The sequence below is a fragment of the Trachurus trachurus genome (genome assembly GCF_905171665.1).
Source record: "Trachurus trachurus genome assembly, chromosome: 20".
Taxonomy (NCBI): domain Eukaryota; kingdom Metazoa; phylum Chordata; class Actinopteri; order Carangiformes; family Carangidae; genus Trachurus; species Trachurus trachurus.
In genome coordinates, this window is record NC_139911.1 from 9,442,120 (window position 1) to 9,463,197 (window position 21,078).

A 21,078-nucleotide genomic window follows, 5' to 3' on the forward strand; every position below is an offset into this window, starting at 1 on the left:
GCAGTGTTCTCTATGAGATATATCATGACATTTCTATGACAAAGACCATTTTTAAAGACAAAGTTGTCGCTAAGTCTGTGTCTGTCATGTTCCCCACAGGTGATTCTGAGCTCTATGATCAAAGAGTGTGAAATCAAGGTGGAAAACAGAGGAATGGCAGACGCACAAGGGTGAGAGCAATCAAACTGTCCCATTCACACACATCACACCACTTTTTTTTAAACAATTTGCGAAATAGCCGTCATTGTTGCGCAAGATGCTGTGACAGGAGCGAGGGCCGGCTTTTAAGTGGTAGTTTAGAAGAATTTGGACAGAGAAGAAGTAGCCCTGACTGTTGAGAGAGGGGTCACTCAACAGTTCTGGGAGTGGGCCGATGTTGTGGGTTTGTTCCCCACGGGAGAGGAGAGCATGCAGGAGTGTTGGAACCACACTCATTATGCGGGTATCTTCACAGAATGAGAGAGGCTAAAAAACGAGAGGAGTTGTTTTGTTGAAGCCAAGACAGCTGGGACACCGGCCATAGTGTGGGTGTCTTTTTAAAGATCCTTCTCCCATCTTGTTAACATGTGCTCTGGGCTCGTTAAAAAAAAAGAGAAGTGTGTGCATATGGATGTAGAAACTGTGTCCGTGTCTGCATTTGTGTATGGACATATGTAACCTCAGTGTTGGGTGTGTTCTTCCAAACCCTCAGTTAAACTCTGAGCTTGTGCCAAGAGACATTTGTTCCTCTTTCATTTTGGCCTGTAAGGTCTTTCTTTGACTTGCATGACCTTAATTGATAACTTGTGTCTTTTTTTTGCCTTTTTAAGAAGTTCTGCAAAATGTAATTTCCATATTACTTAATCTCGTTTGATTCATTACTGTGCTTCTGCATGGGATAATATTGAAACTCTTAATATCTTATGACAAACATAACTCTGGTCATAAAGACTTTTTAAAGTGGAATTTACATAAAATTGGTATAATCGTAGTTTTTTTTTACTGTATGTATTAATAGCATACTCCAGTGGATGATTATGAACATTACTTCAGAAAGTGTATAAAATTGCTTGGGCTCCCACCAAGATGGAGGTATTTATGATCCACTGAACCACACGGTTCACGGGGAGTTTGGTCCTTTATGACACAAGACATGAGGTATTTCAGCAAAAATTCTTGTGTTTTTTTCCACATACCAGGGTTTATTTAGAAGCTGTGTAATAATGTTTTCTAGTCAGTGTGTCTAAAGTTGTTAAAGTCATTGGCTGTAGCTTGATGTTGGTGCTAAGATGAGATGTTTGTCCTGTTGAGCAATTGGACTTGGCAGAATGCAGTAACTGCTCTGCTGTGTCAGAATCCCAGATAGTTCAAAAGAGGAACTTGGAGAGCCGTTGGACTGTAAAACGTCTAGAGGACGTGTATCAGCAAACAGCATTTCCTCTAACAAACTAGAAGGATGACGTATGCTTATCAACAGATTTTGTTTTTTTGGAACTCATGTGGTTATTTTGGTCAAGTTAGTTCATATATTGTGATAAAACCTCTTTTCTCATGATTTTTTTCATTACAGGTCCATGTCCATAGCTTCCAGCTTGGTGGGTGAGGATGCCAAGACCAAGTTCCTGAGCAAGATGGGTCAGCTGACAACCTCCGGCGCAATGCTGGCCAATGTCTTCCAGAGAAAGAAGTGATCGCAGCGCTGGCTTGGATGATGGACCACCACACTTATCTGACGAATGAAGCCCTGCTGTCTTTGGGAGCATTTAATTTTACTGGAAAAAGCACTGGTTCAGCTTAACGTACAAGACAGTCAAGTGTACTGTTTATTCAGTTTCGAGAAACGAAGGTTTGTCGAAAAGCTGTGTTTTGTTTTAAGATCTTTAGAACAGTGGGACAACCGGCTATTCAAAGGGGAACAGCAATGTTATTTGCAGTGACAGCTGAGGTTTTTCCCTCTGCTCATTTTCCTCTCCTTAATTCTTAATCATGATGAAGGCGTTGTCAGACTGTAGATTTGCTTTTTACAAATCAGTGTTCTAAACACTGACATTTCAGAAAAAGGGGAGAGAGGAAGAAAATGAACAGCACTGAGATTCACCCAAAAGAATAAATAGGGACTCGGTTTTTGGACCTTTCCGAACTTGAAAGTATCATCAAATTAAATTAAATTTTCAGTGCAGTGCTTCTTGTTTCCGAAGAGATTCTATCGTCTCTAGGAAACAAAACTCTTAAGCACGACCTGCTGGATTTCATTTAGTGTTTTAAACGCCGTTTTGGAGCAAAAGGTTTGCACGACAGTTGCACTGACTTGCATTTGTGAGTGAAATTACACTGAAGGATTGAACCACAAAATGGCTCTCAGTCTGTTAAGAATGCCTTGTACAGTGTGTCTGTACGGCTCAGAAGTAACGCCTACCTGAAGCTGAAAAAAAAATGTCTTGCCTTTATTTCTTCAAAGTCTGTCTCTGGATTTTGTTTTGATAGCTTCTATTTTATAACTTATTTATGTCTTAATGAAGAAAAAACATACTTTATTCCAACTTCCAAAGAAATTTGCACTTCATGTTATTATTTTGTTCTTTATTTTACGTATATATATATATACACACACAGATGGGTGACAGATGAAAGGAAAACCCAGAAATATCGGAGGAACCAGGATGACAGTGCCCCTCTCCATGGAGCATGGATGGTTTGATGAGTATGATAACGATGTGAATCATTACTTCTCAATCCAATCAAACACCTATGGGAGATTTTGGACTATTATCAAAACACCAAATGAGGGAAAACGTTTGAAAGAAGTTGTTTATCCTTCTAGTAGTTGCAGTCCAATCAATGCCAGGGAGCATCTGGCAGCTTACTAAGACACTTTATGTTGGTTTTTCCATTTAATTTGTCACCTGTCTGTATATATTTGTTTTAATTCTCAGTCTTATACATAATGAACATTGTCACTACTGTTAATGGATTTTGATTTTGTTTTTCCATTTTGGCAATGTGAAGTTAAAGAGAACACTGATCATAATTATTCCCTCCCTGTCCGTTGCATCTTGTCTCTGTGTTGCAGTGTCTCTGATAATTGTACGTTTTTTTTAAAAAGTGGGTATCTGGTTCTTTTTTTTGTTTAGTTTTTTGTTTTCGTTTCTGTTCATTTTTGGTATGCTCTACGAGAAACAGTAAATAACTGTATCATACACTGAACTAAAGAGGGTGGTACTCATTATGTATATTTGAAATTGGTGTCATGGTAATAAAAGATGGAGATCAGTTGTGTATTTAAAATGTAATTCTGGGAGCTTCATTGAAAGTCATGAATGCGTGTTTTCAGCGTTTTTTATTGCATGCGGTAAAACATTCCGAGGTATGATTATGGCCCCAAGTGTTGACAGGTGTTGGAGGTCGTAAAACAAAGCAATTTGGCAAACAAACTTATTTCTACTCCCCCTGCCCCTTAGCTCCAACCCTTTGATGTGGTCTATTGTCTTCTTAGTACAGCAAACCAAAGTCCATCTCACGGGACATTCCCAACAACTTACCCCAAATAAATACAGACAGAAAGACACAGATCTTCAGAGATTACGCTATCTCTCAATCCACGCTATCTGTCCTTTCAGAACATTATGACGTTGTTAACTTTGGCCTAAATCTTCAAAAGGATGATTTCAGTCCAAGAAGTGTGCACCTGTTCTCGGGAGGATCTCAGATACATAGCAGGATATTAAAAGCTTCCCTGTAGTGACAATAAAGTAGTATTTACTGTTGTCAGTAAGAGGTTCTGGACGGTCCTGACTGACATTTAATGGAGGATATTGATTTGTGTTGAAAGGAGGAACAGGTCAGGCAGGCTTGTTAGGCCACACTTATTCTGTGGTTGAACATTGTGTGAGTTGACTGAAGAATGATTGATAAAGAACAGAATTTGCATATCCGGCTAATATTCAACCATCATTACTGATTATGAGCAGGTGGACAAATAGTTGAAATACGTCAGGGGTGGAACTGGAAACCATGAGATGGTGTGTGTTGGGTTATGGCTGTGAGGGCGCACCTTTCTGTGTCTGTAGATATGTGTGTGCACAAGCGGATTCCTGATGCATCTGATTTGCATTCAGGGTAAATAGTGTCGGTCTCTGTGTGTGTTAAAAACAACATTCTCTCTGCTAAGACTTTTGTTTGGTTTTTCAGCATCAAGCTGGGAGGGAGAGGGGGGAGAGGGGGGCACATGCAAATATGTACCTACATGCACGTCTTGTGTGTTGACCTGCGTTTTCTCTATGGTCACTTGTTTTGATAAAAATTCTCCCATTGCCTTGTTAGTGTGTAGAAATGGCATCGACTGGCAGCTCTTACTCACGTTGGTCACTCGGGTGACTCACAGATCACATGTTTCCGAAGCGAGCAGGAGCAATGATCAGATCCAGTCCTGAAACCACCGGAACATGGTGGCCAGGCTTCAGTGTTGTTATTCCACTGTGATCCGTGGAATAATCTGAGGACCATGTGCATGTTTTTTTGTTTTTTCTCTCTGTGTGTGTATGTGTGTGTGTGTGTGTACTCCTCAGTGTGTGAAGCTCCCTCCAAAACCTTGGTACCAAAATGGGTTGTGGCTGCTTTCTACTCTGGAGTGAGTAATGAGTGTGTTACATTAATGGGAACCATTCAGCGGCTTATGGCCTGCCTCTGTGTGTGTGTGTGTGCATTTTATGTATATGAGCTGTCTGGAATAGGCCCGCTTTATGAACTTTGGCTGTAGTTGCCAGTGATGCTAAGCAACACAAGCCACACACACTTGCACAACTACACAGTCTGTGCGCAGGTCGTTTTGAAGAAGGATGCTTGTAAAAAGCAGCGTGGCGTCTCCCTGCAGTGGATCTGCATTTTTATACATCAAAAAACCAGCTTCATTTTGACTCCTGCGTTTGAAGTGGAGCTTAACAGGGACTTCTCGTTTAATTTTGTTGTTAGGGGAGGACCTCAGTGTGAATGTTTGGGGTGCGTTCAGAGTCAAGCTGAGGTTTCCTTATTGCTAAAACAGTCACATCTGGCTCTTAATTGCTACTGTGCGAGCTGCAGAGGCCCTACCACAAAACAGCTTCACTCAGCATGTTTTTACAGGAAGAGGGCGAGAGGGAGGACAGAACCCATTACCTCCACTGGCTCAGCGTAAAACTTTCATTATTCTTCCACTTTCTCCGCTATTAAACTGCTTATGAGGTAAAAGATTCCTGTAAGCATCCCCTCCTCCTGCCAGTTGTGCTGATCATGAGACGATCAGCTGGATTGTAGTCTGTACACTGTTATGGATACACAGGACACTTCAGTGTGCAATAGTCATGTTATACAGACACAAATCTCTGAATCATCACTTTTAAACAGATTTGGCTTTCTCTTCTTTCTTTCTTGTCTTAGTCCAAAATTTGCCTCACTCTTCTTTCTTTTATGTCTTGGTCCAAAATACTCCTTTTTTCCCCCTCCTCTCATGCCAGTCGACCATCCCAGTTTTATCCATCCAGGCCCCAAACATGTAATTTAATATTTGCATAACTGTCACCTTGAAGAGAACAGATTCTCCATTCTCTCAGACCTTCCCTCTCTTGACTTGCCAAGTAAGGTTGGGTCTAATCTGCCATGCAAATTCTGAGGGAAATACACCCAGTATCTGTGTGTGTGGGTGTGCATGTTTTTTTTTCTTCCCTACACACACACACACACACACACACACACACACACATAGACTTTCTCTTCCAGCTGCAAAATTTCCTGGTTCCACTATATTTCTAAATAAGTGGCATTTGTAGAGTTTAGATACGGTCAGAACGGTTCCAGGGCCTACACTCCAGGAACTAGTGTATGCTGAGATCAGCCCTTACTTGCTTCCATGATGAGCGGCACCTGCAGGAAGTGAAATCTTTGAAAGTGACCACATGCTTTGCCTTTGAATGTGTGGGGTCATATTTGAATTTTTATTCTGCTCATAAGGTCATAACTGGTCATTCTCATAGGAAATGTCACATGACAAACACTTTCAGAAATGCATCCTGCAGCCTGCACTGTGACTGCAGAGGCTTTTCCACTGTGTTAAAGTTCATGTTGCTGTGATAATTGTACATTACTGAGAACAACTAACTGCCACATACACACTCATTCAGGAAGAAAGAAAAAGACCAGAGCATGGATCCAGGAGGGGGGGAGAGGTGAACTTTTTTTTTTTGCCTTCCATATGACAACGTGGGTGGAGTTCCCACCCTCCTTCACTCACTCGCTCAGTTTTCACAAGCTGTTGCATGCTTCTTTCAGCAGAACGCGTGGGTGAAGGCAGAGAGAGAGAGAGAGAGAGGATGAGAAGAGGAGAGGAGAGGTGGGAACTGCAACTTCCCAAACGGGAATGAAGGCACAAGAATGCCCTGTGAGACGCTGTGGAGGCTCCGCCAGAAGAAGTGATTTACTGTGAGGACATTTGAAGAGAGAAATCGGATCTCGGGTGTTCAGAGTCATCTGTTGGGCTGAGAGAGAAAAGTTCGCCTCTGCGGGAGTCTTCATAAACCAGCAGAGATGAGACAAAACTTCTCCACAAGTTGGATATTCCGCGGCTGGATAACGTGTGCCCTGGTCACCTTTTACGCACAGGTAAAAACACACGACTGCCACCAGAAATGGCCTTGAGGGAGTGTATTTGGTGTAGAAAAGAGCTGTTTATTACTTTACTTTGTGCTGCTTCTCTGTCATATTACTGTTCATGAGCTGTCAGGTCTTATTTCAACGAGCGTCAATGTAAAAAAAAAACTGAGATTTTTTGTTTTCTTGGGTTGATGGACAAGGAGATGTAACAGTAATCCATGTATCAACAAGTCAGATGATTTTGGTGAGAGGGGGAGGATGGGGGTGGAGGGAGGGTTGACTTTTTTACGCCGGGACACTGACTGGAAACAGTTGTGTTTGGGTCGAGTCCACCTCCCCTGTTCTCACCGCAAAAACGCCGCTGGCAACTGGATGTCCCCCCCGCCCCCCTCCACCAAACATTCTCTGCCGGTCCACAGGGGACCGGCGCGGGCCAAGTGGCTCATCGGGAACCCCGTTAGCTCCGCCAGAGGAGACGGTTCTCAAAGTGAGGCACAGGGACCAATAACTGACCTAGAGAGATCCAAAGTAGTTGTCACTGTTTGTTTTTTAATTCTCCACGGGTTATAGGGTTACAATAATTTGGCTGTTATCTTCCACTGTCAGCATCTCCACCAGGTTCCATACATACATACATCCATACATACAAACATGCCATTTTTATGATCATTTCTTGTTTTCAGTGCCACAGCTCAAAGGCAAGGATTGAACTACTGGCATTGAAACAACCAGGTTTCACAATGTCTGAAATGATCCAATGTCATCATTTAAAAAAAAGAAAAGAAAACGAATGGCCAATGACATGATGTTGTCCATGTTGTTGTTGAGTCCAAACAGCTAATTCTGTCCAGGTGGAGCAGTTTATAAGATGTGGTTGGTGGTGGGACTGCTGGGCACCAGTGATCTATCACTGCCTGTTTGTCTGTATTACTGTAAGCCAGCATCGTTATGACTTTGACTGGAACAGACACTCTGCCCTGTTTTTTTTCCCTCTGCTTCCCTAAAATGTGTTGCAAGAGATGATGTTTTTTTTTTGGTTTTTGTTTTGGGGGGGACTGCTTATTGTCCAAGCTGAGACATAATTGCACTGAAGAAAGATGCTTTTTACAGACTATCAGATGTAAGTCACAGTTTCTCAAGCAGTGGTAAGGAGTGAGCAAATACAGAGACGATATCTGGAAAACAAATCAGTGTACGGGAAGAGAGAATGTATTTCTCATCAAGGCTTGTTTCAAGGTGACACCTTAAATCTTTGGCTTTGTTTTCGTCTGACCATGACTAACTCACATTATTTCCTATTAATTCCCCTCATCATTTCAAATGGCCTGTATCATTTCGCAATACAAAATTACTTCAAGATAGTCGGGGGTTAAAAGTCAATGTGTCATGAATAAGCCGAGGTTTGGTGAATGTATTCCCTAGCCTACCCAATCAGGTTCTGTACTTTTTATTAGTCAGCTTCACTTGGCCTCCACCCATCCATCCATCCTTTATGTCATCCACCATCAACAATGTCTAACGACCTATTTTTCTAAAATTAAACAAAAAACCTTCTTCACTTCAAGCATTATTTACTTCTTGTCTTCATGTGTTTTTTTCTCCAACCTCATGTGTATCCACGCCTCCATCAATTTACACTTACACACACACCGCTGTATCATTAGTAAATGTTTTGTCTACAGTACCTTGGCTTGAGCAATAACACTTATGTTGCCTCAGGTGTGCAGATCCAAACTTGATTTAACTATTCAGACTTAGACACTCTGACATGCTGATTGGTAAAGTGTGCAGCCTTATGATGACAATAGAGCTTTGTGTGGAGAGAGGAGGAGGGATTATAATGATTTTTAGTATGTAACACAACCGGATTAAGGTTCGTTAAATGCCCTTAAAACAATTAGCACAGATTATAGTTGTCAAGGGACTTGTTTACAGCTTTTTTTTTCTTTTTTTGCAAGATCCTTTCTTCTCTGCTAAACCTAATCCTGCTGACTTTCTTAAAATTCTGCTCTTACATTTTCTATTCATCCACAGCGGCTTTAACACATCCTGCTAATTATCCATTTTTATTTTTAAATATATTAGTTACTGTGCACCAGAGGATATCCCCTAGGGAAAAGGTGGTACAAAACAAATGCAAACTGTCCATGTGTAACAACTCCCACATTCTTTTAGAGCCTTGTGTGTCTTAAAAGTATTTATCAGTTGAGTGTAAGTGATTTTACACAGGTACAAATCTCAGGTTGTGCAGGTGGAAGAACTTCAGAAGGATTTATTTTATGGCTTTTAATGAATTAACCTCAAGTGGAATCACTATACAAAGATTCAATTGTTGTGCAATCTGCTTTTACAGCACCTTATCTTGGATCACTAAAACCCCTAGAGGACTACAGTCACACTGTGCTTCTTTAGGCCCGTTGCCAGTGGGCGCCGTGGCCGTTATGCAAATTCTCTCGCACTCTGACAGCAAATGGAATGCATTCACTGTCGCACACCTGTGTGATAGGATCACGCTACTGGTGATGGATTTCCAAAAGATAAACAAAACACCTAGAGAAGGATGATTGAAAAAGGGGAGTTTCAGAACAGCACTGGGGCGGCGGAGCACTTAATGCACCCTTTTGTCTTTCTGTCAAAGCAGACTACTCTATCCATTCATTTGACTATTTTCCCTTTCTACTCCCCTCTCTCCTTTGTACTTGAGTTAGACACACACAAACTATATGTGCATCCATAGAGTCGATAAAGTTAGCTTTGAGGTTAGATGTTCTATCTTGACCAATGTAATAACCTATAATCATAAGGGGTGGATCAGCTCTTTTCCTCTTCCATATATATTTAGTGTGTCAAAACATACTGCCTCACATAACTGAGACCCAATGTTTAGATGTGGTGGTAAGAAAAACACAGTTCCCAGCATTCTTCATTCTTCTGGCTTCCTGTGCACTCAGTTGGTTCAGTTGTGTGAATTAACCTACAGTGTCTATCTATCTATCTATCTATCTATCTATCTATCTATCTATCTATCTATCTATCTATCTATCTATCTATCTATCTATCTATCTATCTATCTATCTATCTATCTATCTATCTTAACATGGGAACCTTCCTCTTCTGTCACTTCTGTCTGTTGCTGCACATGGTCCTCGTTAGTGTTGCGGTCCGAGCTATGAGCGCTGTGCATCATTATTCCTCTGGTTAGATTTTAAAACAAAGACTTGCTGATGTGAGAGAGGCAGAGTGGAGATAATTAAACTCTTGCCAGTGTTCATGTTGCACTGTTTTTGCCCGAGGCCAAGCAGAGGCACACACTGAGACTGAACAGATTTAAATGTGGAGGTGTGAGAGCGAGGGGGGGAAGAAATAACAAAGAGAGAGATAATGTTAGACTAAGTGCCCTCTGTGTTCTTGATTTAAACTGGTATTAATGTATATCGTTGAATTTTTAACTTGATGCCAAGAGAAACAATGATTGAGTGCTTCCTCGAGAATTTTATTGTTCTTAGTCTACAGGAAACTTAAATGTCAACAAAAGTAAAGTTGCCAGCTCTGTGCAACTAAACGTTTTGTTGCTTTCAGGGAAAGTCCAGAATTCATTTAGCATTTAAATGAAGAGAACAATTACCAAATGACACTTTAAACAGTGCATACTGTGAGTGAACAAAATGGCCAAAGTAACATTTTATTACAGGATATAAAGGCTGTTTTATGCAGCTGTTCTTATTTAGAGAGCTCAATCATGACCAGAAGCACAATGCCTTGTGTATCTTTGTAGTGAGTTACAGATACACAGATGCATCGTGGGAAAGAAAAGAGATGTGGAGTATGATGACAGTTTCAAACGTGCTACTTCTAAATGTTGCTGGTGTGGAGAGTGGGAGGGTGGATATGTCACATTTCACTTCACTGGACCTCTGCAGTAACCAGTGTTTCTTTACTCCATAGATTACAGTATGAATGTAGTCGTAGTCACAGTGTAAAATTTCACTAGAAGAAAACACTCTCAGAAGTGCTGAATGTGGAGAAAAAAAGAAAGGAAAGAAAGAGGTAAGCCTGAGGTCAGGGTGAAGCCTGGTCCATATAGGTTGTATTTTTCTACATTTATATAGACACTGTGGCTTTGGCATCGTTTCTATCATAACAGCCAGATTCTCTAATTCAGCAATGTGGCAAGGATTTTTACCAGCCCCTAATTAAGGGGCGGCTATAGTGGGTGTGTGCAGTGCAGTATATAGGCTACTGTGAGAATGTGTGAGCCTCCTTGGCTTACCTTTGTGGCCTTTTTACTAGAGTCCCCAAATGTTTCTCTGCAGCATGCGATAGCACTGTTGAATGACAGCAGGAGATTTTAGTGAGCTACAACAGACCGATCTTTCAAGAACAAACCAACTATTTAACGTGACAGCTGCCACAAAACCTTTTTTTTAATCACGCCTTTTGTAAATCTAGTCCTGTCATTTGCATTACTTTGTCAAAATCATGGTAATTATCAGAATCAAAGTAAGATTTACTGCTTAATCGATTTGCACATATATAATTATGTAATTTGGTGCATAAACATGGTAAGTAGGATATGAGAAATAAAAGAAAAGATAAAGCACATACTTAACCCGTCTTATTAGTATGGACTAGGAGAGTATAGCCACATGCAGCCAAGTGTTTATTAATTCCAAGAGAATTGAGGGTGATTGCATTTAATTCCAGTTGGTTCCCCTTATGTAATTGGGTACTATTGGGGTTTGGTTTGCTGGTTTGGAGGCTGTACAGTGCTGTGGTCAGGTGCTTCTGAGAGTGTGGAAAGAATTCCTGGCCATGTCTTGGAAATGTTAAAACCATCCTCTTCCTCTCATTACTCACCGCCATCTCAAAATATCATGTGTGGATTTGAAACGATGAACTAAAGAAGAGGAAAGATGGCCGCACTTGCACAGCGTGGCATTCACTGAGGAACTGTGAAGCACTGATGGGTTTAAGTAATGTCTTAAATGTTAATTCTCATTGTTAAGTGTTCATCTATCTATCTAAATGATATAATGGTATATGACTCTTCTTTACAGTATACACAGAATAATAATACACAAAATGAGAGAATAGTAATTTTATACTTCTGTTTCAGTATGCAGTCTCCAAGTCTCTGCAGTGTGAGGAAACACATTACTTGAAAGGCTCCAGATGCTGCAAGAAATGTGAACGAGGTAATAATGCACACACTTAGAAATGCTTGCTTTATTATAATTGAACCATCATCGACATAGTGTGTGTCCTGGATCCTTCCCCTAACCCAGAGGCGTTCAAACTATGCCACAATGGGCTGTGTGGCTTTTATTTCAACCGAACAGCAGCTCACCAGACTTAGATTTAATCAACTGATCTCAGTCATCAGACAGTTGATTGGTCAAATTGTGAGCTCTTGATTGGCTGGAACAAAAACCTGCAGCCACACGGCCCTTTGTGGCACAGTTTGGACATGCCCTCTCTAAGCTTACCCATCGCAACTGAATGCTTTAACCCAACCATAAACCTAACCTAAACATTATTATACCTGATCCCCAAAACCAAGTCTCACACAGCGATTAGGGTCCAGCTTAATGGTCCCCGCAAGGCTGCTTGACCCCACAAATACAGCAAAACACGCTGAAACACACACACAGGGAACAAAGGGAACACAAGGAACTACTGTCAGCATATTACGTATATGGTTTAGTCAATGGAAGCAGCATAATGTGAAAATAGATTTCCATTCATAAAGATTCTAAATGAAAAAAGGAAGGATGTTTAAAAACAGAACAAATGACTTAAAATAGCTTGTTGTCACTCCCACTCACACAGAGAAATACACACACACATCTGACATTGCTCCACTAGTACCCTCTACTTTAAAAAAGGGAAAAGGGCCCTAATTTGATCAATTTCCTTCTCCTATTTTCCCCCTCCATTAAGTTTTTAGTGGTCTCTTTGATTATGTATGGGTCATTAAATTCCTTTTTTTCTTTCTTTTTCCTTCCCCCTCACTCTGTCTCTTGGTCTCACTTTGTATTTTATTTTTCCCCCCATCAGGCTTTCGTGTGCTTTCTGACTGCAATGAGTCTCACCAGACGAAATGTAGAAAATGTAATCCTGGTGAATACCAGCCCGTGTGGACGGATGAGAAGCGCTGTCTCCAGCAGAAGTTCTGTGACCCAGGTCATTATTTTTATTTCAAAATTTGTAACATGTGAGCCATAACAATGCTATAAACTACACCCTCAACATTGTTGACATAGTCTCCAAAAAGAGTTGTCTTTTTGTAGTCCAAAAAACTCTGATCATCACAGAAAATCTTTGAATGTGTAATTAGGATGTGGTGAATTTAAAATAGGCTATTCCCCATAAATGTGTATCAAGAGGTGAAAGTAAGATGAGGTGAAAGGTGAAAATAACATAATAACATATTTCACCCACAAAAGATTTTGACCTAACCCCGCCCCCTCCTTTTTAAAAAAAAAAGTGAAGGGTTTTATGGAGACGGCTGAGAACCTTGTGTCGGAGGAGCCATGTCGCTGCCGCCCCCACCTCCAGTGCTTCCTCATCAACTGTGAGTTCTGTGAGAAGATACCCACCTGCAGAGCTGGATTTGGACTCGAGGTGGATCTGGGTGAGACACGAACACAAAACACACTTCAGTCATTCACGTCCAGCACCTAGATATGTATTTCAATATGTATTATTGTTCATTTCAGCGTCTACTAATGGAAGGAAGATCTGTGTTCCATGTAAGAAAGGCTTCTTCTCTGATGACAACAATGACGAACAGTGCAAACAATGGACCAAGTAAGTGTATGCACACATACACCCTAAACAGACAAACACACATACACACACACAACCCCAGACAGACACACACACACACATAATTTTTAGCCTGGAATCTTTTTTTAAGGGAAAATGCATCTGGGTATCTCCTCAACATCATCCAGCTGCTATGACTAATGTGCTCACCGCTTCCTCTGGAACCCTGGACCAGACACCAGCTTCCACTGCTGGCTGCATCTGTGATGATGTTGATGATGGAGTCAGAAAGGGAGGGAATAGGGAGTTTCTTTTTATTTAATCTCTGTCTCTGCCTCTGTCTCTCTCTCTCATTCATCATGGTGTTTCACTCTACTGGGGAAAAAAAATGTCCACGTGTAGATATTTCTCTTCACTCTGTGTTTTCCTCCTCTCTCCTAGTTGTAAAGCTGAGGGCAAGAGTGAGAAGCGTCCAGGCAGTGCTGAGGATGATGCAGAGTGTGGACCACCTGTGTCTGGTAAGACATGGGCATATTGTCACCAAAAATAAAACCTTTTTACACCTACATAAGTGTTAGAACTTTTAGGTATAAAAAATGACAAAATGGAGGAAAATAAGGTGGAGTCTCATGTCTGATTTATTTTATAGCTTTCCTTTGGCAATTATCGTGACTGACTGCACATGTAGAGTTCAAAAGTTAACTCTGAACTTGTCTTTCTCGCATGTGCAGCTCCCTCCTGGGTCATAGTTTCAGTTCTGTCAGTCATCACAGTCCTGTGTCTCCTCATCCTGCTCCTCTTCTGCTACAAGGACAAACTGAAGTTACTCTCTGGTAAGTTACAGCTCTGTATTCATCTTAGAGTTTCCTTTCGAGAGATGTTCAATTGTTTTTCTTCCCAATGATAAAGCAGATGTATATATCTAGACTGATTTCAAAGTAAACATTAATTCAGAACAGACATGCATCATGAGGATTGCACACTATGCACATTCTTGATGTAACCACATTAAGTGAACACTGGTTGTCAAATTGATTTATCAAGCATGTTTAACTGCCTGCCAATAATCTGCACCAGAAATAAATACGATTTTTTTGATTGTGTATAAAGATACAACATGCTGTTTCTTTGTCTAGTGAATCTGCGATCCTGTGTTCAGAATCTGAAGCGGACTAGGATACAGCAGGTAAAGTCGAATTTCAGTTACAAAGCAATAAAAACACACAAGAATCAGGTTTAATTTACTTGTGAAATGAATTGGAAAGAAACATAATCAGTCATCAGAGAAAAAAAAATACAGGACTTTAACAGTGCTGCTTTATTTGTTCTATTTCTTCTAGGAGACCTTGGCCCCTCTTTACCATAGTGGGGGTCCCAAGTGTTCACCATGTGAGACGACCAAACTCATCTGCCAAGCACCAAACAACCCCACAGATGAGTCCCCATGCACAATCCCCACCTCTGTTCCTGACGCCAAAGTCTCGCTGCCATTCACAGGGGAAGTGACAGGGCAAGAAGGAACCAACAAGAAGACACTCATGGAGGACCAGAGTGAGGGGTCTGGAGAACCAGAGGAGGTCTCAGAAGAGGAGGAGGTCGTGAGTGTGTCTCCACTTTTGGCAGGTTCTTGTGTGTGTGTCATTCCTGTCCATGAGCCTCTGGAAGTAGGGGAGAATGAGGACTGTAGCCAGGCCGTCAGTCCCGGGACTCCAGGAACCTGCTCGTGCGGAGGGCTCGATGGAGATAGGGATGGAGAACAGAGTGGGAGAGAGGGGAAGAGTGAGAGTGTAAGGGGAATCAATAGTGGAGAAAAAGGTGAAGGAACTCAAGAAAAGATAGTTTTGTGCAGGAGTGAAACAGGTGCTGCGTCTCTTGTCTCTCATTCGCCTCCACTCCTCCAGACCTCCTCCGTCGTCCCTCCATCCAGTCCCCTCCCTGAACTCTGCCTGCCTCTGTCCCAGGCTCTGGTGTCATCAGAGGTCAAACCTTTCCTGACTGACAGGTCACAGGTTAAACAGGAGGAACTATACAGACTGGCAAGCATGGACTCCACCTCAACAGAGACTAGCACAACCTCCGTCAGCCCCTTGATGACTCCCTCATCTGTCGGAGAGCTCTACCTGGACAAGTCCCCCGAGGCTTTTAGCCTAGAGCAAAATCGAGGACTTTCCTGGGAGGACACTAATGGGAACAAGCTCTCATCTGGGGAATCAGAGGTGGAGTGCTCACCTGAGAGCCTCCATAGTCAGCTGGCTGAACCAACTCTTACCTCAGGTGAGTGAAAATTCAAAACTGCAAGAATTTATATCAGCCGAAATGGAAGCCTGTAACTGCCAGAAAAAGGAAAATATGAATGAAATATTACAAAAGGGTGAAAAAGAAAATTCTCAAAATGAAATATGAAGTCAACATCATGAATTTTTTCCTTTTCCTTTGTCAAGGTTATAAGTAACATTATACATAACACAATATCAAAAAGTCTAAATTGATTGTTACTGTAAGTGATGTGATAATAATGATGATTGACTTCAACTTATTAATAACTTATCATTTTTATCCATTCTTGTATTTTCTGCATAAGTGTGCTTTTAACTAACTGTATTGTATTATTATTACAAAATTAGTCTGACCTTCTCATTCTGTGATCATAACTTTCAAACATAGTGTCACAAATACTTTTTTTTTTTTACAACACAATTTATAATGTAGAATTTAAAACAAACATGAATAAAATGTGATACAATAACAGACTTTTAAACTTTATAACTTTATTCTGTGGCAGAAATGGGCCTCCATACAGCTGTGTGTAGCTTCCCAGAAAGGGCAATACAAAGATGCTGTATCCACACAGCAACGTCAATGAAAACTGTATGCACTGTGGTTGTGCACTATTTGGATAATGGCTCATTACAAAGACTGTGTGTCCACAGTTGTGTTTGCCAGGTGGATTCTGTGTTCTTTGTTTGTGTAGGCAGTCACCACTGTATTGCCACAGGGTTATACCCATACATGATTTGATATACTACATAACAGTGTTCCCTCTCCGCAGAAGAGGTGGGACAAGCCACCAAGAATAACAGAATGAAATTTATGTTGGTTTTAATGGAAAGTTTTACTGTCACGTGGTTGAACTTGTATTGTTCTCACAGGGGCCTTTACACTCTGCCAAGGCAAAAAATATCTGGGAAACATTTATGTATTGTGCCTCAACCACCCGGTGGTTATGGCTCGTTATAAAATCAGCATTATCAGAACAGTCTGATCGGGACAGTGGTTAGCTCAAACTGGGGTATCATTAGGTGAACATGCTGAATACAGCTAACAGGGGATTGATTTCAGCACAAGAATGAGAAGCTTGTGTGTTTCCAAGAAATATGTTTTATTAAAGCCAGTAGTGATAGTTGAACCCTGAATTTTCAGGAGACCACACAGGATGGAGGAATAATATATGTGTGCTTGATGAGCAATGAACCACCAGAACCGCACACACTAACATACAGAGTTTGAGTCCGCATCAGTGTGAACTATGCCATCTACAAAGCTCCTGTTTACCCAGAGTTCCATAGGGTTGCGCAAAGTGACCGCAGCTTTAATTGAATCAAGATGTGTGCAGCTTGAGTAATACTTTTATAAGCCTGCCCACCCAACAAAAACACACTCACACACACACACTTGTGAAGACTTTTTTGAACCCTCACTGATGGCTGTGTACTTTAATTACATGTTTGCTGGCTTTAGATGAACACCATTTCCCATCATGCAGTAATGGCACATGATTAAATAGACTTCCCGCTCATGCTATTTAAAGGTGAATTAAAGGTCAAAAGGTTTCACCTGTCCACTTTTGAACTCATTTCTCTAATGGGTCACACATAGAAGTCCAGTATACAACATCAGTCTTACCTGGTGGCTCCACAGGTGTAGTGTAAGACATGAACTTTCACTGTTCAAGTGCTAATTGGTGTATTGGTGTAGTGCTAACAGGAGACCCCTGTCTGAAAAACTGTATTGCTAGATTTGTTGGTTATCCAGAAGAAACAGCACAGTATTAAGAAAGGATAAACAGAAGAACCCAAGCAAATTCCATAGAGCTTTGTTTTCAAAGTTGTGGTGAAATGACATAGTTTTCAGATAGACCTCTCAGACTGGTATTCCGGGAAAGGCTCTCAGATGGGGGAACACAGAGACACACACTCTCTGTGAGTGTGTGATTGTGTTTGTCTGTCTTTGCAGCTTTAGAAAACGTGTGTGTGCTTTCTCAATGCATGTGTATGTATAGGTTTAAAAGTGTTAACCTGTTTGTTTAGATTTACAGCAGTTATGTTTGTATGTGCACATATGTGTGAATAAATGGGACGTGAGCTGTGAGTCATGGAGGGTCGGCTCTTTCTGCTGGCTGGAAAGTCAGACAGGCGGCTGGATAAAATAGGAACCAGAGGCTTAATGTGGTGAAAGATGGCTTACAAAACAACAAGGCACAGTTTTATTTCATAATTCACCTGGCTGGCTCAGATTCACGGGTGATCAGTACATGGACGTCAATGCAGCAAGAGTACAAGTTTGTGCAAATGATTTTAGGGCAGGAATCACATTGAGAGACGAGGTGAAAAACAAGAACATCCCCTTTTAAGGAAAAAAAAAACATATTAGTGGACTGAGTGAAGGTTAGAAAGAGTTTAACAGCACTTTTTTTCTTTTTATTTTGTTCAGCCATGTCTGTAAAACCCTAAACCCGTGATAAATTGCCTGTTTTCAGAGGTCCTGACTTTCTCACGCAAAAAAAGTGCTGGACACTCTGAAACAAATATGGCAAAAAGGATATGATATGGCAATCTATGTAGCTGCGGCCTGTCTGTGGTCACCCTGCACGGTCATTACACCCACTGTCCATTTGTCATCCGAGGTTAGCCAAGTTTTAGTCCCTTCTTCACATAATGTCATGAATAGGGGAATCTCTGTCTGACTGTGGAGGAGGAAAGGCAGAGTCTTACACAATCAAAACCTATATGTTCATGTTTCTACACATTTCCCAATCAGAGACCATCTTGTGTTGGGATCACACCCAGCAACATTTTGTCATTCTGACCTTTCAGTGTTTTTAGATTGACGTAGCCTCTGCGACATCACCCATAGAGCGGAATTGGGGAGGAAATGGGGAAAGAGGAGGGGCATGTGTGCAGACCAGATTTTAATGCATGCTAGCTTCTGGCAAGCATACATTCACTCAACTGTCAGTCAAAGCAGCACCCCCCCAATTATGCAAAACTTAATAAAGTTCAAATGCAGGAGTTACATAAAAAATCTGGCCTCCATACAGTCATCCCGAAGGAGGAATGTAGCCACAGAGACCGAAACCATTTTTTTTTTTTTTGCAAGGCTGTAAACACGTTTATTTCTGCTGTAAAGTTGGACATTTTAACAGGAGAGTCTATGGTGATTTACTCATTTTTGGTGTCAGCCTCAAGTGGCCATTCAAAGAACAGCAAGTTTTGTTGGCTTCATTTTTCAGCCTCAGGGGTTGAGGTTGCTGCTTGGTTCTGACAGGAGTGCTTGGTAGTCATTACTACATTATTACATGAGTGCTCAATACTCCACATCCAATAAACACGGCCTTAATTTTGATCTCAACTACACACCTCTTGTGTTTTGTGACTGTCTTTTGCGCAGATGTGATGCTATTCTGGTGAAAAATCTGTCCACAGACATAAACACCTACCAAAGTAGTCTAAACCACCTCCAGGTACTTCCCCCTACAGTACTGTAGTGTAGATGTCTCGAGGACCATGATTTACCCTGATGACAAACACACAAAGATCCAGAAGGTTAAAACAATACCAGCCAAGATGTCACAGCTTGGCTGAGTTGCTTTATTTGTGTTTTTCTATAACGTACCACTGAGGTAAAAGTTGAACTGCAAAATCAAGGTTTTTCTCAGACTAGCCCATTTAAAGGAAAAGAAACTTTACTTCATAGAAAATGAATGTATCAATAGTTTGTCCACGAGATTCTTCACCCTTTTATGGCATCTCTTGTGTCTTGTTTTTATCTGTTTTCAACTGCTCACAATTTCTTTTTTTTCTCCGTTCCATGTTCTTTTTTTTTTTTGTTCAGGTCAGGTGTCGGGGAATCACAACACAACCTTCATCTCCAGTGGCCAGGTGATGAATTTCAGCGGTGACGTCATTGTTGTCTACGTCAGCCAGACGTCTGTTGGCAGTGAGGGGGCAGGGCAGGATGATGCCTTTGGAAGCCCCGTTCAGGAAGAGGCCAACGAGACAGCTCCATTTTTCCAGAACAGCCTGAGGTCACATGGGGATTCTGTTTCCCACATCACATCGCAAGACGAGACACTGCCAGTCCAGGAAGCGGTGGTTGAGCGGCCACTCGGAAAGTGACAAGTGACCAAATGGCTTTTAGTTCAGCGATCATCTCGATAACTATCAGATGGACCTTGCAAAAATGATTTCTGATTTGGTCCTGGTTGTTACATCACCTCACATTACGAACTTCAAATATAGAAAATACCCTTTGACCAACGAGATCAGCTTTTCAGATAAGAGCAAGGACACAAACTCTTTTAGTTAAAATGAAGCTGATCGATCCAGTTGACTGAGGAAGAAACTTTTGACAACATGAAGCTATCAGTCCTTGCCTTGCCCATCTCACCTTTTTTGAAGTTAATCTAAAAGAACATGTCCCTTTTTATACATTAGTCATTGAGTGTTGCCTCAGGCATCTCTTAATGTGCCTTTTTCAGTTTCCAATGGAAAGCTGCAGGCTTTTTTCAAATGGAAACTCCCTTCATTCCAGACAATGATGGGGAATTTTGTTGGGAATTGGATGTGGAACTAGAGCTCAGACTGGAAGAACGTCATGTTTTTATGGTTGTATGGAAATTGCAGCTGGGTCTTGATTCAGAAAAGGTACTACATTTCCCACCTTTCATTATAACCCAGGTTAAAGTCTGTTGATTTCCAGATTCTAGATTTGACATTTGGATGATTTCAGAAGTTTTCTTACATAACTAGATATCCACCATGTGGAAATAATTGCGTTTGCTCTGAGAAAATCATGCCATGAAAGTAAATATTTTTATGCAGGAAAATTCAATCTACTTGCCACATTAAGATTTGGCAGAGTAGAATCAACTTGAGGGGGAAAAAATAATAGTGAGTTTTAAGCATTTCACTTGCCTTTTTCTGGTTTTGATTGATCTAAGAAAAGCTATTTTACAGTAACGAGACACATCCAGTTTTGGTACGATGCTTGTTCCCCCTGTATGTAGACTTTTTTATTCTCTTCGTATTGCACCACAGGTGCAGTTTGTGTCTAGAAAAAAAATGCTGTGCATTTGATAAGCTATTTTATTACTGGTTTGTTTTGTTTCATTATGTTTAATGTGCAAGCCTTAATGAAGAAAAGTAAAATGTCAGCCTGTTTATAATATTTTGTTTTAAATAATTTTTTCAAAGTTATATTTTAGAAGATTCATGCGTGTGATCAATGTTTGTATATATTTCAAAAGAAGAAAAGCATGATGTATTTGTGAAATAAGTGAATGTTCCCTTTGTGCTTCCTCTCAGTTGATTTGTGGTGTGGATGTGTGAAGTTTAGTAGAGCCATCAACAGCTGGTAAAACGCACACATTCCAGAAGAGGGACTGTTCAGATTAATAGTTTTTCATATGTATTCTGCTTTACAAAAAATTCT

The 21,078-nt window shown here is 41.0% G+C and overlaps 2 protein-coding genes across 3 annotated transcripts in view; both read left to right on the forward strand.

Moving 5' to 3' along the window:
• The window catches only part of relch (RAB11 binding and LisH domain, coiled-coil and HEAT repeat containing), a 33,161-nt gene extending 29,917 nt beyond the window's left edge, over positions 1 to 3,244 (forward strand). For both annotated transcript variants that reach the window (XM_083995699.1, XM_083995700.1), the window contains 2 exons: positions 100 to 170; positions 1,550 to 3,244. In XM_083995699.1, coding sequence (XP_083851825.1) covers positions 100 to 170; positions 1,550 to 1,670 — 192 coding nt within the window. In that variant the 3' untranslated portion in view covers positions 1,671 to 3,244. The remainder of the gene's footprint in view (positions 1 to 99; positions 171 to 1,549) is intronic.
• A 3,078-nt stretch (positions 3,245 to 6,322) lies between these two features.
• On the forward strand, positions 6,323 to 20,711 carry tnfrsf11a (tumor necrosis factor receptor superfamily, member 11a, NFKB activator). Its single transcript, XM_083995444.1, has 10 exons — positions 6,323 to 6,609; positions 11,717 to 11,795; positions 12,658 to 12,783; positions 13,088 to 13,234; positions 13,320 to 13,410; positions 13,810 to 13,886; positions 14,100 to 14,201; positions 14,505 to 14,554; positions 14,709 to 15,642; positions 19,480 to 20,711. Exons 1-10 carry the CDS (start codon positions 6,535 to 6,537, stop codon positions 19,761 to 19,763), a joined length of 1,965 nt encoding a protein of 654 aa, XP_083851570.1. The 5' UTR covers positions 6,323 to 6,534; the 3' UTR covers positions 19,764 to 20,711.
• Positions 20,712 to 21,078: the final 367 nt, after the last annotated feature.